The sequence below is a fragment of the Sinocyclocheilus rhinocerous genome, unplaced genomic scaffold (assembly GCF_001515625.1).
Source record: "Sinocyclocheilus rhinocerous isolate Xijiao unplaced genomic scaffold, SAMN03320098_v1.1 scaffold679, whole genome shotgun sequence".
Lineage (NCBI taxonomy): Eukaryota > Metazoa > Chordata > Actinopteri > Cypriniformes > Cyprinidae > Sinocyclocheilus > Sinocyclocheilus rhinocerous.
The window spans coordinates 210,952-228,768 of NW_015635058.1; the positions used below are offsets into that span (position 1 = coordinate 210,952).

At 36.0% G+C, this 17,817-nt stretch overlaps 2 protein-coding genes across 6 annotated transcripts in view; one reads left to right on the plus strand and one right to left on the minus strand.

The window, feature by feature from the left end:
* The window catches only part of LOC107746538 (ATP-binding cassette sub-family A member 1-like), a 42,082-nt gene extending 38,146 nt beyond the window's left edge, over nt 1–3,936 (minus strand). Inside the window, exons 1-3 of one of the 3 annotated variants that reach the window (XM_016560781.1) lie at nt 3,841–3,936; nt 2,263–2,363; nt 1,239–1,332 (exon numbers count right to left, since the gene is read on the minus strand). In XM_016560781.1, the coding sequence (XP_016416267.1) occupies nt 1,239–1,332; nt 2,263–2,328 (160 nt within the window). In that variant the 5' untranslated portion in view covers nt 2,329–2,363; nt 3,841–3,936. Of the gene's footprint in view, nt 1–1,238; nt 1,333–2,262; nt 2,470–3,840 lie in introns of those variants that run through there. The other 2 variants (XM_016560782.1, XM_016560780.1) reach the window with 2 other exon arrangements.
* Nucleotides 3,937–7,220: 3,284 nt separating this feature from the next.
* Nucleotides 7,221–17,817, plus strand: part of LOC107746544 (choline transporter-like protein 1) — a 33,660-nt gene continuing 23,063 nt past the window's right edge. The window contains exons 1-4 of one of the 3 annotated variants that reach the window (XM_016560794.1): nt 7,221–7,368; nt 10,316–10,366; nt 13,784–13,873; nt 16,049–16,191. In XM_016560794.1, coding sequence (XP_016416280.1) covers nt 7,360–7,368; nt 10,316–10,366; nt 13,784–13,873; nt 16,049–16,191 — 293 coding nt within the window. In that variant the 5' untranslated portion in view covers nt 7,221–7,359. Of the gene's footprint in view, nt 7,420–10,315; nt 10,367–12,517; nt 12,827–13,783; nt 13,874–16,048; nt 16,192–17,817 lie in introns of those variants that run through there. The other 2 variants (XM_016560793.1, XM_016560795.1) reach the window with 2 other exon arrangements.

Sequence of the window (17,817 nt, forward strand, 5' to 3'; positions counted from 1 at the left end):
TATATATATATATTATTATTATTATTATTATTATTATTATTATTATTATTAGTTTTATTCATCTACTTAATCTTGTGTTTACAGCAGTAGTAAATTGTCACAAATGTCACAAAACAAAAAAATCTTATATTTTTGTGGAATATAATAATTTCCTTTATACATATACCTATATGTTAGGTAAATGTTTTGTTTATCCACATAATCTTGTATTTAAAGCCTTAGGCAACTTAATATTGCTGGTTTTGACGTCTTACAATTGATACCTACATGATGGACATTGTTCTTTCTGTCCATTTAATCACTTCACAAAGAGAGGTTGCAACATGCCTGTACTCGCATATGACAAATCAATTTGTCCATCAGCACACTCCAGACTTTGGGAGAAGTGAAATTATACACAGGATCTCCTATTTCCTGTATAAACCAAAGCGGTAGCACACAGACACATTTGCACGTCAACAAGATCTCATGACAAAGGCTCAATGTTCCAGAAAGAAGAACAGAAAGTTCACAATCTCACAAAATCGTATCTGTATTGTAGTATGCCTTTTCAAATGCCACTAGTCAAGGATTGTGTTTTGAATTCCTGGCTAGTTTACAGCTTGGCATGAGTAGCATTACTTAGAGCATGGTGACATCTAAACTTTATCTATTAGAAAGCCAACCAAGCACAATAAAAACTATAAAACAAGAAATAATGATAGACTGATGACCGCATTTATTAGCTGAATTATTAGCTGGTTTGTTCAAAATCACTGCATTATCAGATAACTAGCTAATATTAAAATATAGACCATTTTGTGCTTGTTTGTGCCCTAAAATGCAGAAATAGTGGTCACTTTGTCTATAAGGCACTATTTAAATCTCGACATGCTCCTGATAGCATCACCCTATCTTTATACACATCATGTGTGACTGACAGAACACCGATTACTCCAGTTATTATTGTGAACTCATAAACACCCTGCAAGTTTGACACATCTGATAATGATACACCATAAAAAATCATGCAATGAAACGAAACGTGTTTAGGTTATGCAGTGCAATTAATATGCACAGGTTGCATTGCAAAAGTTGTTTTGCATGCAACACATGGAAGCCATTTAGTTTTCCAATGCCATGCCAGGAATTGAATGTTACAAAACAGGATAAATGCTGCATTGTGTAGACACATCACAACACCGCTACTTCAGCGTTTTCTCTCTTTTCACAGGTACAAAACTGAGGAGTATACTTACATTCATGTTGCTCATAAGGTGGGTAGTTCAACCTCACAGCAATCAGGATGAAGAAAATAAAGAGAGGCCACACAATCTCTGTCAGCAGTTGGAGCTGAACATGTCAAACACAAGAGGACAAAAACAGTCAGCGTTTTCTGAAACATGACTAATAGAGTTCTCAGGAAAAAAGCTCTCAAGTCTCTAATGTCTAAGGTAAGGGCTTCTGGTGTGTAGTGTCATCAAGGGCAGGTTTTTATTAACGACATTTATTATTAATTCATGACAGGGGATCGATCAGACCCTCCAGATATAGTACAACAGCAGAGAGGAACATCCACTGGGATCATGGCATGTCTACATAGATCAAATGGGGAATGAAACCCATCTGACCACTCGTTCTCCATTTAGCACTTTTGTGTGTAATGCTTATTTATTTTAAACCTTAAAAATTTAAATTCATCAGTATTGTACTGTTTCAAGCCATTAAACAATAGAAAATTAAATCAAGCACTGAATTTTTTTGAAGTTTTTGTATTATGGAACAAGACATTTTGGAAGTACCTTGTAAATATACACATTACAGTACCATGTTATACATCAAAATACCATAGTATAGTACAACCAAAGTGCTTTTTGTAATGGTTTAAAGAGTAATATACCCTATTTTGAGGAGATGGAGATTTGAATTTTATGTCTGTCTGTATTTGCATCACTTTTACTTCTAGAAGAGCAACATAAATATTGTTTGTGTGTGCAGTGACCTGAGAATCATAGTATAACATCATTCTGTATTGAAATGATGTAAAAATGTCTTACTTAATATATGGATTGTTATGGACTGTAAACAGCTCAAGATTCTAGAATTATATTATCAGGAATGAAGAGCTGTCATAACGATAACAAATTTTACATAATGTGTAACATGTTATGCATAAAATTATATTTGCATTTGAATTAATGTTAGTCTTGTTTATGATGGCATAATAAAAAACTTAGAAAACCTGGAATATACACACATATATACTAAATCTGTTGTCCTTACCGTTTGTCTCCTTCTGTAGGTGAAGTTCTTCCACAACAGCAGACCCAGCTGAGTGGAGATAGACATCTTCACTCGGGTCCCTCTTCACTCTCAGCTCTCAGCTCTCAACTGCAATGACACAACGGAGACGTGCGGAGTGAAAAAGGCATCCAGCAGCGAACAACAGAGCAGCTCAAAAGTCCAGGACAAAGTGCAGCCCTCCTATCTGACTCTCTGCTGCTCGCTCACGTCTTCCCTTTTCATCTCTCCTCTCCTGCCCCGTTTTAGGAAAGGCCAACCTTTTCTTTTTTCCCAGAATTCCTGGAAGTGGTGGACCTTGTAGTGTCAGAGAATCATCAAGCAAGGAATTTCACAGGCCATTAGGGTCTCTGGGGTAGGTAGCTTCACTCTTAATGGCCACGTTTGATCAAAGAGCTTTAAAATGCACAGATTTGCTGGAAGTCAGGGAGAGAATCATAGTGCCCTTGCTCTATGCTAACGAAGCTATTCAAATGCGAAAAGGGTCCAGACATTCTTGAGTGATCTTCATCTAGCGCTTACATTGTTCTCACTGTCTGACCCTTTCAGTGATTTAATCAGGTAACCCAAAACAGAAATTATCAGGTTTGTGATGAGCTTGGATGGAAACATAACTTATGCCTGTAAAGCTTGACATAAGAAATAATAGGATTTTTTTTTTATGGAATAGTTTATTGAAACTTTAGACAAAATATTACAAAAAGTAAAGTAAAATCAGGACAATGTTCATGCTGGCCCTTCCAAACCCCAGCACCAGAGACTTGTGAGAATATTTAGGTTATTCTTTATCATCATGCACAGATCAGGATAGAACATGACTGTCCCTATGACAAATACAAACTGCTTTCTATGCGTTTTTATATATACATTCATCTGGTCATTACCTATTAATTCCAGGCATTTGCCGTTATGTTCAGCTGAAATGCTTGAGGCTGCATTTCACTCTTGAGAATTCAGACAGCTTTTCCTTCCCAGCAACTTGCGCATTATGTCTTCCACTATTACCGATGCAGGTGGTAAAAGCTTTCATATAGGTAAGTGTAAAAATGTTTTATTTTTCATTTTTCATGTTTTAAACATCCATTTCCACAAATTTAGCTTGGCACAGTAAGTTTTGTTTTTTACACATTGATACCTGTACTTTTGTCTATCTTGTTCATTGTTCTGTTGCTTTTCTCTTACAGCACTTCTGGTCTTTCTATCCGCTGATAAAGAACCACACGTTGTCACCTTTTGCTATTTTGGTGTTATTTTTGCTTTTTAAAAAACGTCAGGTTTTGTTTCTGAAGCTTACAGCTGTTCTTCAGTTAAATAAAAACTACGTGTCGCACAATTTTATCTGAAGTGTTACTTCAATTAAAAAAAACTGAATGAACTTTAATTCAATGATTTCCTTTGACAACGTTTACTCTCTCGTCATAAACACTAAAATATTGTCATGGTATTTGTACTGTTTTCAATAATACGCCACCTGAAACGTTGCGGTTGCCGTTCATTCTCTACAGAACATTAAAAACACATAAACAATGTTAAAGAAGACGAAGCATAAGTATATCTTACCAGACAGCTGATGGCCTATGATGGACATTCACTGTAATCCCAATGAATCGGATGTATATTCTCTGTGTGTACTCTGACGCCAGTGTTGGTCGGTGGTTCTCGTGTGAAGGAGCATCTGAAGGTTTTGAAGTGGTTTTATAGCGCATCCGCTCTGAGCGCCGGGGTTACTGTCGGTCATCCAGTGTGCTGCACATTTTAACTGGGTCTGGATCAACACGTGGAGCCCAAAACAGCTCTTAAACGGCATAACTGCAAACATCTGCTGACATACGAGTGCCATGAAAACAACACAAGGATAAAACATGCCTCTTCTACTGGTGTTTGGGAAAATATGACATTTCGTTTGCTTTTTAATGGCCATAAATGACAGAATCTTATTTGAAAGAGTTATTACATAGATGATGAAAAAGTATTTTTATGCAGTCTGGGGTCTTAAAAGCAAGCAATCTGTCATATTAAAACACTTGGCACAATCCCCCTTTTCACTCCATTGGGATCTATTTCTTTGTATACAGTTGATGGGATGAAATACTCAACCATGTCTGATAAAAGTCTTTGAATGCAAAAAGGACAGCAATTTGCTAAGAAAATATTAAATATATATATAAACATAAGAACTGAGACATTCCCTTAGAACACAAAATGTATATTAAACTAAAAGCCATCTAATAGCCAGTGGAATGTCACAGTGGTTGAAAGATGGTAAATTAGGTTAATATTACCATTTAGTTTGGAGTTATCCAAGTTTAATAATCTGTATTGATGGGAAATGATCCATGAATGTGAACATGAAGTGCTGAGTGACAGACCATTTATGGGAACCGTGTCAAAGGTCATCTTCAGCTTGACAGACTCAATGTCCAGGCATTAGGAATGGTGTATCTGCAAGATGGCTTGTGATGGCCAGGTAGGCTGTGTATTGTTTTTTGATGGCTTTTCTTTGTGAATGTAGGCGGAGACCTTGGACTGGACCAGAATAAGATGTATTAAGCTATGCACTGCCACTTATTATTGTGTTCTTAATCCTTCAATCCTTATCAGGGAACTATTTTCCATAAAGCATCTGAGTAAACTCAGGTACAAACTGAGTTCAATCGTGTGCCATGGCAGTTGACAACATGTACTTTCTCCGTGTGTGGTGTTTGTTAATCGTGTTGCAATATAGATGTAACTGGCATTGTGAAAGCTAGTGAAATTCTGGAAAATCCTGGACCTAGTGTCAAACCAAATCCGGTATTCTGGCATTGTGAGAAACACAAACACTGAATCATCTTAATTTTCAGAAATGCTGCAGAGCTCAGTATCTAAATTTACCCATGTTTTATGTTCTAGTGATATCTTCATTTATAGGGGCAGTAACGGTATTTAATAATACTAGCAGAACAAAAGAGACAATTTAATTCACAAACAATTCATACATGACAATTCTAAGATGATTTCTTAGTACACAGTGCGATCAAGAAGACAATAGGAAGGTTTAAAAACAGCTCCAGTCAAACAGCCAATGACCTGTCTGTGATCTCACTTTCTGGAGGAAGGGTCAGCTGATATTACCACTTCATGTAGTGCTTTTGCTGCAGTGCAGCTGTTGGCACATACAGTCCACCGCTGTCAGTTACTCTGCTACAGGAATCATGAAATATTTCTGACATTTTTAGTGGAGGAGGTGATGAAATAATGGAAAACATCTTTCTAAAACCCCAGGAACACATGCTCTACACTTGCTACCATTAAAAAATGATTAGAAAGTGTTGCCAATGTCATAATTCACCAGATGAAGCCGGTTAGGTTTCAGTTCGGAAACACTGGTTACAATAACAAGTTCAGATGCTACTGTAAAAATAATTTTTCATGGTGTATGCCTTCTTTGGACAACTATGCATTTTAGGCTTGCCTCTGCTACTTTTTTCTGCTGTTTGTTCTGTAATAAAAACAAAAAAAATATTCGTTAAAAAATATTTTTGGAAGTTACAGTAATTTTTTTTTAAATTTGTGATTAATTGCAATTAAAAGATTAAATTGTATTTTTTGAGTTTCACGTTTAATTCAATGTGTTACTTGCCGTTACACATTGTGGCATGCAAGAAGGTTGTATCTACAGAGAATGGTCAAAGCAATGCAAATGCACATACATATAATGTACGAGGACTTTATAGAGCATGTCAATAGAAAAATAAAACCAAAACCCAGACATTTTAGGCAATTTTGAAATTCTTTTTCCTGTCCAGGAAAAAGAGGATGTATGTCACCCTAATAAACAAATTAATATATTATTTTGTTATTTAATTTAATTAATAATCATACAAATTGATTAAACTTTGAGGCTTAAATCTGAGGATATTATGTACGTTTCCTATAAGTTGCTATAGAGTTTGGTTTCTTAGTGAAGTGGGTCATTCCTCAGCTCTGAGGTCAGTGTGTCCTGTGGGGGAAATACCTGCCACCTTCAGTGCGCTCTTGCAAGGTTTCATGTCCATAAAATATGAGCAGCTGATGCTTTCTTGAAAAAGTAGCATGGAAAGCTAGAAGCAGAGAGCTTGAATGTTAATATGACACATAAATATCACATTACTCTTTGTTAGAAATAGAGTAAAGGTTCTTATGGAACAATAATAACGCCTAAGCTGACAATGGACTAATAAACAAGGAAAACATGCTGACTTCGGAAGTGTGTGACAGACAGGTCAATGCTGTTTCATCACATTTAAGGGGAAAGTTCAGGCTACATGGGTTTAAGGAGTAAAACAGGCCTGTTTTGTTTCTAAGAGCAAAACAGCCTCCTAGATGCTGTAGAGACTGCAAAATATATTCTAAAAATGTATAATTTCTGCAATACGTCGAGACGTTCACTAAAACTGCTGAAGATTGCACATAAACATAGAGTAGGAGAGTAAATTGAATGTTTCACCCAGTTGTGAGAGATAATGTTGGTCATGACCCTTATATTTACAGTACCAAGCACGTAGAGAGAGATAATGAGAACTTAACATACTGACATTGACTAAGTATCAGCAAAATGAAACAATGAATAAAAAAAACCAAACAGATTTGAGGTAATATTAAGCTGTGGAAACTGAGGTTTAAGAAAACAGCTTTGTGACTTTCATTATTTAGTCATTATTATAATATTCTAAATATAGTGATACATTAGCGTACAGTATATACATTACATATTGTGAGGTATGGTTGTTCAAGCAATCCATTAGAAAGTGTCCGTTTTGAGTCATATTGTATTTGTTGTATATGAGCTCCCTCTAGTGGACAGACTCATTAAATCACAGTTAGTTTGACAATAAAATCACTTGTGTTGTTTACAGTAATGTGAGAGGATTTTTCTCTCTCTCTTTCTCCCCTATCTCTCTCCGTGACACACACACAATAACTCACTATGTTCACTCTCTCCCTGGTACTACAACGAACAATGGAACAATGCAGCTCTTCTGTGGTCCAGGCTGGCGTTTCTGAGCTGAGGCTCTACCCCTCACAGACTGAGAGCTGTGATGCTGCACACCGCCGAAGATGAGCGAGGTGAGACGGTCAACATCAAGCTCCTATCGGCCGAGGTCCAGCTGGATAAAGGTGGGACATTATCTTAATACGATTCAAGTGACTGACGAGTTTAGAACAGGCAAAAAGTAAAAGTGCGACTTCTAAAAGTAAACAGAGCGTAGAAAAAATAAGAAGAGGATTTCTTACTGTTTTTTTGTCACGAAGGAATGCCTAGCTGTAAAAGAAATCCATATTTATTAACATATGTTTAACTTGTTACAATACAGAAATGACATTTCTCTATTTTATAGAATTTCTTAAACAGGTCATTTCAAGTGAACTTTCAAAGCTTGTTGTGACTTGCAGCACTTTGATTTAACTTAGAAATAAAGGCAGAAATGAAACGTCTAGTGTATATAAACGTTCTAAGTTTATATAAAACTATTAAAAGTTAAAGTTTCAAGTTTATTTGGTGACATTTTGAATACTCTGAGAGTTCGAACTGTTTTAGGAGTTCTTAAGCTATTCTTAAACATACTATCAACTATTGTGGTAATTTACTATTATTCTAGTACTATTTAAAAAATGTGAAATCTCCAGTTAAAGTATACGAAGAAGAGTTTGGGAAATAGAGTTCCTGTATAAATGTGTGTTTTGCTGTAGTTTTTACAGTGACTAGCACACTGAGTGGCAGCGGTGACGCAGATTCCCAACAGGGTGGTGATGATGACCATATGGACTGACGTTTGTGCTGCTCTTAGTGGTCAAGCAAACAGTGACCGTTTGATCCTGTTTTTATAGAAATCTGTATGAATATGCATCGAGGTCTGCTAGGTCTTGCCAAAACCAAATCTTTCTTAAAGGGATAGTTCACACAAAAATGAAAATTTTGTCATAATTTACTGGGTGAATTATTCCTTTAAACTATATTTAATTTGTTTAAATTATTTCATGTTTATATCACCAGAAGATAGTAATGTTTATGAGTAAATACCTTATGAAACTATAGCAACTTTAGTTTCCATCAGAAATACCATATTTACTACAGTTATTGTTAGGGCAAATGTGTTTACAGAATTAACAATAACTGTAGTTTCAACACATTTTGACCAGTGAATTTCCATGATTTTTCTCATGACCTTTCCACACTTTGAAAGTGAAAGGATATTTGAAGCCCTGTTTGGGAGTCTTAGATCACAGCGCACTGGTTGAACCCACTAGTTCTTTTTCTAAATGGGCAGTTTTCTGAGAAACATAAAAATGGAGCCCATACATTCCTGCAAGAACTGTGAAAAAGACTGTGAATGGTTCCTCCAGTGACATCAACACCACTTGGAAAATGTAATGAAGTTCCTTGTATACACAACAGGATACTTTGTACAAAAAGATAGTTTATTCATCGGAACAGATTTGGCTGCATGTTTGTAAGAAACAAATTAATCTTTAAGACGTTTTAACTTAAACTCAAAATATCCTTAATGCATAATAACACTTCCTCCAGTAAAAAAAAAAAAAAAAAAAACATCCCCTGGTGTCCTTTCACATCAAAATCCTATGATATATTTGTTTATAACTGTCTTGGACTGTTTTAGCTTGTAAACAGTGCTTGATCTGTGAATATTTCTCTCTTGATTCAGACGAGATGACTTTTTACTGGGGAAAGCAATATTATGGAAAGACAACTCATATTTTAGCCAGAAGCAACGTTTTGAAGTTAAAAACGTCTTAATGATGAATTTTATTTCTTACAAACAAGCAACTTTTTGCTTCACAAGATGTTCATTGATGGACTGGAGTCATGTGGATTCCTTGTGGATTATTGTGATGATTTTTATCAGCAGTTTCGACTCTCATTCTGACGGCACCCATTCACATCAGAGGGGCCACTGGTGAGCAAGTGAAATCTGCTTCGAAGAAAAAAACTTTTCAGAAAATATTTTTTGGGTGAACTATTCCTTTATAGTATCATTTTTACCGATTAATTTTCTACTTATTTGTGATTACATTCACTCACATTTCAAAGCTAAACCACTATAAACATTTCAATGACTTTTATGGGTTATTTTCTACAGTTTTTCCAAGTCTGGAAAACACAATTTTAGTATTCCCCTCTCCATGTTTTCAATCGGCTGTGGGAACCTGTAATAGCTTAACATATGGTTAAAACAACAATTATCACTCTAAATTATTTTGACATTTTATTGGTGCTTAAAGTCAGAAATATTGACATATAGCTTTGCACAATCTTTCATTACTTTTTAATAACAAGCAGTGAAGCGATTCTGTTTAGAATGTGGTTGTTGACAAGGCACTAAATAAATATTAATGAAATACAATTAAAACACTTGTTTTATCAAGCCCTATCTTTTAAACCGGATTTATTCTAGACCCAAATTCCGAGATGGTCCTCACTGCAGAACACAAGATCCAGGGTGCGAGGTTGGATCCAGATCCAACTCCTCCCACCTTACATATATCTAAACCTACCCGTCTCCACCCCCTGATCCCTAAACCCACCCCTAAACCTACCCATCGTCACCCCTAAACCTACCATCTCCACCCCCTAGATGTGGATCCAACCCCGCCCCCTGGATCTTTGTTCTGCAGTGAGGGGCTACTGGAAATTCCAGAATGTAACCACAGCCATTTAAAGTTCCCGGGTTCCTCCAGCGTCCCTACATTCAGCGCGCACTCTGCCTCGTCCAGCTCGTGCTGTGAATGGACGGCTGCCGTTCTTTTCCGGCTACACCTGCTCATCCCACCAGGAAGTGCTGGGCGATAAATCCTAAAGTAATAATCCCTTTTACCTGGAGCGAGAGGAGCTAACAAACATTATTATGCAGTGTATCCGGGGAAAGCCCTCCGATTAGATTCATGTGATCGACGCGCGCGATTAATGCAGGGTAAAAAACACACCGTCAACTCCCAGCAAGTTGGGGTTATTGTTTTCCTGCGGTGTAGCGTTTAGTTTTTTTGCGTGAGCGAGGTGAGACGGTCAACATCAAGCTCCTATCGGCCGAGGTCCAGCTGGATAAAGGTGGGACATTATCTTAATACGATTCAAGTGACTGACGAGTTTAGAACAGGCAAAAAGTAAAAGTGCGACTTCTAAAAGTAAACAGAGCGTAGAAAAAATAAGAAGAGGATTTCTTACTGTTTTTTTGTCACGAAGGAATGCCTAGCTGTAAAAGAAATCCATATTTATTAACATATGTTTAACTTGTTACAATACAGAAATGACATTTCTCTATTTTATAGAATTTCTTAAACAGGTCATTTCAAGTGAACTTTCAAAGCTTGTTGTGACTTGCAGCACTTTGATTTAACTTAGAAATAAAGGCAGAAATGAAACGTCTAGTGTATATAAACGTTCTAAGTTTATATAAAACTATTAAAAGTTAAAGTTTCAAGTTTATTTGGTGACATTTTGAATACTCTGAGAGTTCGAACTGTTTTAGGAGTTCTTAAGCTATTCTTAAACATACTATCAACTATTGTGGTAATTTACTATTATTCTAGTACTATTTAAAAAATGTGAAATCTCCAGTTAAAGTATACGAAGAAGAGTTTGGGAAATAGAGTTCCTGTATAAATGTGTGTTTTGCTGTAGTTTTTACAGTGACTAGCACACTGAGTGGCAGCGGTGACGCAGATTCCCAACAGGGTGGTGATGATGACCATATTGACTGACGTTTGTGCTACTCACAGTGGTCAAACAAACAGTGACCTTTCACTCCCGTTTTCATAGAAATCTGTAGGCATATGCATTGAGGTCTGGTTAAGGCCAAAGCTAAATCTTTCTTAAATTCTTTCAATCAGGGGTATTTCACGTTTATATCATCAGAAATATCATATTTACTACAGTTATTGTTAGGGCAAATGTGTTTTTTGTTACAGAATTAACAATAACTGTAGTTCCCAGTTCCCACACATTTGGACCTTTCCATGTGTTTTGAAAGTGAAAGGATATTTGAGGCTCTGTTTGGGAGTCTGAGATCACAGTCCACTGACTGGAGCCGCTTTTTCTAAATGGGCAGCTTTCTGAGAAACATAAAATTGGAACCCATACATTCCTGCATGGACTGTGAATGGTTCCTCCAGTGATGTCATCAAAACCACTTGGAAAATGTAATGAAGTTCGTTGTGTACACAGTAGGATAGTTTGTACACAACGTTTGTTTCTTCATCGGACCAGAAACACATTCATTATAAGACGTTTTAACTTAAACCATCGCTTCTGGCCAAAATACAAAGTCCATTATCCATTATAATGCTTCCTCCAGTGAAAAAGTCCATCCCCTGTTCTCCTTTCACATTAAAATCCACTGATATCTTGGTTTAGAACTGTTTTCACTTGTAAACGGTGCTTGATCTGTGCATGCATATTTCTCTCCTGATTCAGACGAGATGACTTTTTCACTGGAGAAAGCAATATTGTGGATAGGAGACTCGTATTTTAGCCAGAAGCAGTGATTTGAAGTTAAAAACACCTTAATGACTTTTCACTTCAATTGTGGATTATTGGGACGTTTTTATCATCTGTTATACTCTCATTCTGACGGCACCCATTCACTGCGAAAGATCCATTGGTAAGCAAGGGAAATCTGTTTTGATGAAGAAACAAACTTTTCTGCAAATGCTCGGTTTGCATTTGCAGAACTATTCCTATAGAACTATTCCATTATAGTATAAATTTTACTAATTAATTTTTCACTTTTTTGAGATTACACTCACATTTCAAAGCTAAACCACTATAAATATTTAATTGATTTTTGTGGGTAAAAAAAAAAAAAATGGAACGCACAATTTTAGTATTGCCCTCTCCAGGATTTCAGTGACTGTGAGAACCTGTAATAGCTTGATGTTGGAAACATGGTTAAAAATGACTTAACTACACAAAACAATTACAATTTCGATATTTTAGTGGTGCTTAAAGTCCGAAATATGCATATAGCTTTGCATAATTTTTGTATTATTTCTTAAAAACAATCAGTGAAGCGATTCTGTTTAGACAATAAATAAAGTATTAGTAAAATACAATTAAAACCTTTTGTTTGATCAAGCTTTATCTTTTAAACTAAATGTATTCTAGACACAAATTCCAGAATTAAACCGCAGCGGTTTGAAGTTCCCGGGTTCCTCCAGCGTCCCTACATTCAGCGCGCGTTCCTCCTTATCCAGCTCGTGCTGTGAATGGACGGCTGCCGTTCTTTTCCGGCTACACCTGCTCATCCCACCAGGAAGTGCTGGGCGATAAATCCTAAAGTAATAATCCCTTTTACCTGGAGCGAGAGGAGCGAACAAACATTATTATGCAGTGTATCCGGGGAAAGCCCTCCGATTAGATTCATGTGATCGACGCGCGCGATTAATGCAGGGTAAAAAACACACCGTCAACTCCCAGCAAGTTGGGGTTATTGTTTTCCTGCGGTGTAGCGTTTAGTTTTTTTGCGGTCCTAACCTCCCTCCGGCAATGGGATGCTGTGGAAGCGCAGAGGTAAGCGATGCTGGCCGCGACAAAACGTGATAGCATGTATCGAATCTGGCGCAGATGTGTTGATACATTGTTACATTGTTTCACGGCTGATCGCCTTTGACGGGCCAATGAAGTGCTGTACTGTCGCTTGCACTGCATGTAATCCTATTATTATGTCCTATGCGCTCGCACATAGCGATGAATGCATTTGACTATGACAGTTATGTGATGATTTCGCCTTTGCATCAAAATACAACGCGTTAGACCGTTGTCTTTGTTTTTTAGCTTCCCATCATCATAGTGTAGTGTGTTAGTATTAGTAAACATGTTTAGAGGCACTGCTGTGCTCTTACAACACACTGGTTACACAAAGGGGTTATTTATAAATGGATATCAATTGTGGTCGGTGCTTGTTATGTGAAATAGATTTTTTTGAATATGCCCGTTTTGACAGGTTACATTTGCGAGGCCTTATATGAAAATAAATACTGTTTAACGTTTGCAGCATGCTAACTAGTTATGTAAAGAAGAAATTGACTTAGGTTGTTTTCTTGATTATTTTTATATTTAAGTGCTTGATAACCGATATGTAAAACGCAGTGATACAATAATATATTTATTATCAATTACTGACCTATGAAGGAATAGATCATAATAAGATAATAATAACAATACAATAATACTAAAAAAATAATACACCAATAATAATAATAATAATAGTAATAAATAACTTATGTAAACTTAACTTTTTTTTTTACTAATGTTTTCCCCCCTATTTAATGGGCAGTGTTATTTTAAAAGATTTATTTTTAAATTTCTGTATCTAGTATTTTAGAACCAATTAAGTGGAACAAGTTTAAATATTGGAAGGCGGTATTGCTTATCAGTTTGTCTTTAATGTGAAGACATGTTATTTGAATCAAATGATAATCATTTTAAGCATGATTGAACATGCAGCATTGTGTCTTTGTATTTCAGAGGCCAAAAAGAGAATGGAAACCTTTGGAGGACCGGAGCTGCACGGATCTGCCATGGCTCCTGTTGTTTACATTGTTCCTTGTGGGAATGGTAAGTCAACAGTTCACCTTATTCATAATTTATAGACAATATTATGTTCATATATGCAGGCTATGAAAGTACTTCTGGTCACACTGTGTATTATAGTCAGTGGTCATGTTACTTTGTATTTTACATATACAGGTACTGGGTAGTTTTGATATACTACTTAATGATATACTAACAGGGATTTTTATAGTTCTAATTGGTCAGTTTTTGCATTCAACAGTCAGATGTTAATGACAGATGTCCAGGGCAACACGGTGTGATACTGTATTTCATATCCATGCATTTGTTTATTTATTATTGTAAAAAGAAAGATAATGTACATGCATCACAAAATAAACACAGAGAGGTAAATCAGGACTATGATATGAAGCAGATGTAGAATTTAGGATTCTTGGACACCCTGCGGTCTTTTTCTTCTCTCGCAATAAAACAATAAAATAAATATCTAAAAAATGCTAAAAACAATAATTAATGCTGGAGCTGCATGAATATTTAAAATCAAATCAAAATCACAATATGGCTTAGTGTGATTTAATTAATAAATAAATGTGCTGTTAAATAGTAATAAATAAATGTGCTGTGTGTTTCAGAGTGTTCTTACGCATGAGCAGCTCATCTGCTGGTGTTTGTAGCGGCTCAGTTTGCAGTAAATGCTGCTCCACATGAAATCATTTCTGCATGTGCTCTGGGTTTAGATCGATTTAATGTGCATTTGGAAACACAACATGCAGCAGCCATCTTCCCATGCTTGCAATGATAAGTGCTTATCAACAATAGAGCAGCTTTAAAAGTGTAAATAAATGTTGGATTGTTTAAAGGGTTAGTTCACCCAAAAATGAAAATTCTGTCATTAATTACTCACCCTTGTGTTGTTCGAAACCCGTAAGACCTTCGTTCATCTTCGGAACACAATTTAAGATATTTTTAATGAAATATGAGGGCTCTCTGACCCTCCCATAGACAGCAAGGTGTCAAAATATCTTAAATTGTGTTCCGAAGATGAACAAAGGTCTTACGGGTTTGGAACAACACAAGGGTGAGTAATTTTCATTTTTGGGTGAACTAACCCTTTAATGTTTGAAAAAGAAGAAATTAAGGCATCTATAAATATTAGTATTGTAATTTTACTGTAAAATAAAATAATGATTCGTTTTCTTAATTTTTTACCATAGAAATGTTTTTTATTTAGGATTTTTTATATTTTTATTTAGTAGTATAAATATATTATTATTATTAGTAGTAGTATTAGTATTATTATTATTATATCCATATTGATATATCATCTCTAAATTTTGGCAAAACTATGCAGCCATATAAACAAGCACAGCAAACCTAGAATTTAAAAGAAAAAAAGAAATGCAAATTTTTATCAGAAATGTCACAATTGGATTTTGAAATATATTATTATTATTAGTAGTAGTAGTAGTATTAGTATTATTATTATTATATCCATATTGATATATCATCTCTAAATTTTGGCAAAACTATGCAGCCATATAAACAAGCACAGCAAACCTAGAATTTAAAAGAAAAAAAGAAATGCAAATTTTTATCAGAAATGTCACAATTGGATTTTTTCCCAAATCATGCAGCCTTAAATAAAGCCTATTTATTTAGTTAGATAGTTAGTGAATAGCCATATAATACAACACCCCACCATGATAATTCATTCATCACTGTTTTCAGGATAGTGCAGAAACACCAGGCCTAAATATTCTATGGCTCAGCTTTTTTCCCTTGAAATTTCTCTTTTGATAAATAGTGTTTTGTCACCTTGCTGTGGTTTTTGCGACCAGCCACGATGAGCGCCATTTTGCTTTCTATTTCTGTGGTGTTTTAGAGGGTACCTCCACCCAGTGTGAAATCTCACTGCTCTAAAATATCCTGTTCCACAAACCAGTAGACATGAAATGTATTCTGATTGGCTGTGATTGTATGTGGTCTCACAGCAGTTTCACATTTAGTGTGAACAGACAAATTTGCTTGTCATTGGAAATTGTGGACATTGTGTTAGTGTATGTCTCAACATACATGTCTTACGCAAATGAAGAAACTCACAGGAATCTTGTGATTTAGTGGTGAATCTTTCTATAATTAGGTTTATCCTGTGAATTATTTAGCCTTTGCTGCAAATGAGTTTTCCCACATCTTTGACTTTTTTTTTCACTCTCATTCCAGTGTGGCATCTGTGGGTTTACCATCGCGACTGGAGGGGCGGCGCGGCTCGTCTTCGGATATGACAGCTACGGGAACACGTGCGGCCAACGCAACGAGCCCATCGAAGGGGTCCGGCTGAGTGGTCTCGACCATACTGACAGAAAGTGAGTCAGCTCGTCTTTCCTCCCTCTCTCACCCCTTTTTTTTTTTACACTCGGCACCATCACAAACCCTCATTTTTTCTTTCATTCTCTGCTTTTACACACCCGTTTTTCTCCGTTGTAAATGGTCAGCGGTGAAATCAGAGCGCTCCAGCTCTTGCCCTTCGATTATCACATCAATGCAAATGTCAAACGGCTGGCGTTTCACCTCGAGATGGCTGAGGACTATCTGAGCTACACACACGAGCCTTGAATAATTCAGTACAGGCCCTGAGGACGGGTACTGTCACAGTGTGCGGCCCTTAATGGGTGCTAGCCTGCAGGAAAGACAGGTATTGTGGGCCATTTCATTTGCAGCACTGTCAAATGATGGTTTTTGGCTCTCCGGTGTGGTTGAACTGAATTGTACGTAGCTTTTTAGAGATGGGTCTGAGATCTGACTCATCACGAGGCAGAGCGATTAATTTGGTGGAGTATTCACTGGCTTGTCAGAGCAGATTTGATCTTAATAATGGCTTGAAAATGTCTTGCTGGAGCTGTCAAAGATAGATGGCTGCACTTGCGGAGGGCATGCGGTTTACCTGTATATTTAATGATGTTTAGGCTTCATACAAATGCAATTTTAAGCTGTTAAAGAGATGCTCACCCTAAAATTCTGTCATTATTTACTCACCCTTATGTCTTTCAAAACCAGTCTGACGACTTGTGGAAGATAAAAGAAGATTTTTTAATTGCCCATACGATGAAAGTCAATGGGGTCCAGTGTTGTTTTGACCCCAGTGTTATTATATCTTTTCTTTTATGTTTTGCAGGAGAAATAAAGTCATACAGGATTGCAGTGACCTGAGTAAATGATGACAGAATGTTTAGGTTAATTTCTCTATTTGTATTCGCAAATGTGTCACATGACTTAAAAACTTAACAAATGTGTTAGTCTTTTTTGGATCTTGATTTTTAAGCATCACCAAGAGCATTTATGTCATGTTTAAGGTAATATGTAATCACAACCAGGCATTTAAAAAAAAAAAAAAAAGTAAATAAATATAAAAAATGAATAAATTGTCAACATACACTACTTTTCAAAAAAACATTGCGGACAATTAGTTTTCTTTCTTTTTCTTGAAAGAAATTAGTACTTTTATTCAGGAATGATTAAATTGTTTAAAAGTGACAGTAAAGACATTTAAAAAGTAACAGAAGATTCCTATTTGAAATAAATGCTGTTCTTTTGAGCTTTATATTTGTCAAAGAATCCTGAAATAAAATAAATTAACAAAAATTAAGCAGAAAAACTGTTTTCAACATTGATAATAAAAGCATCAATAAGAGCAGCAAATCAACATTAGAATGATTTCTGAAGGATCATGTGACACTGAAGACTGGAGTACTGATGCTGAAAATTCAGCGTTGTCATCATAAGAATGAATTACATTTTAAAATATATTCAAATAGAAAACTGATAAATTGTAATAATAATTCACAATTGTACTTGTTTTTTTTACTGAAGCCTTGGTAAGCATACAAATTTTTCTTTTTCTTGCCGACCTCGAACCTTTAAATGGCAGTGTATTTAAATGCCATTTATATCCACGTTGATCATTTTGATGTGTGTCTGTATTTCACAGTTCA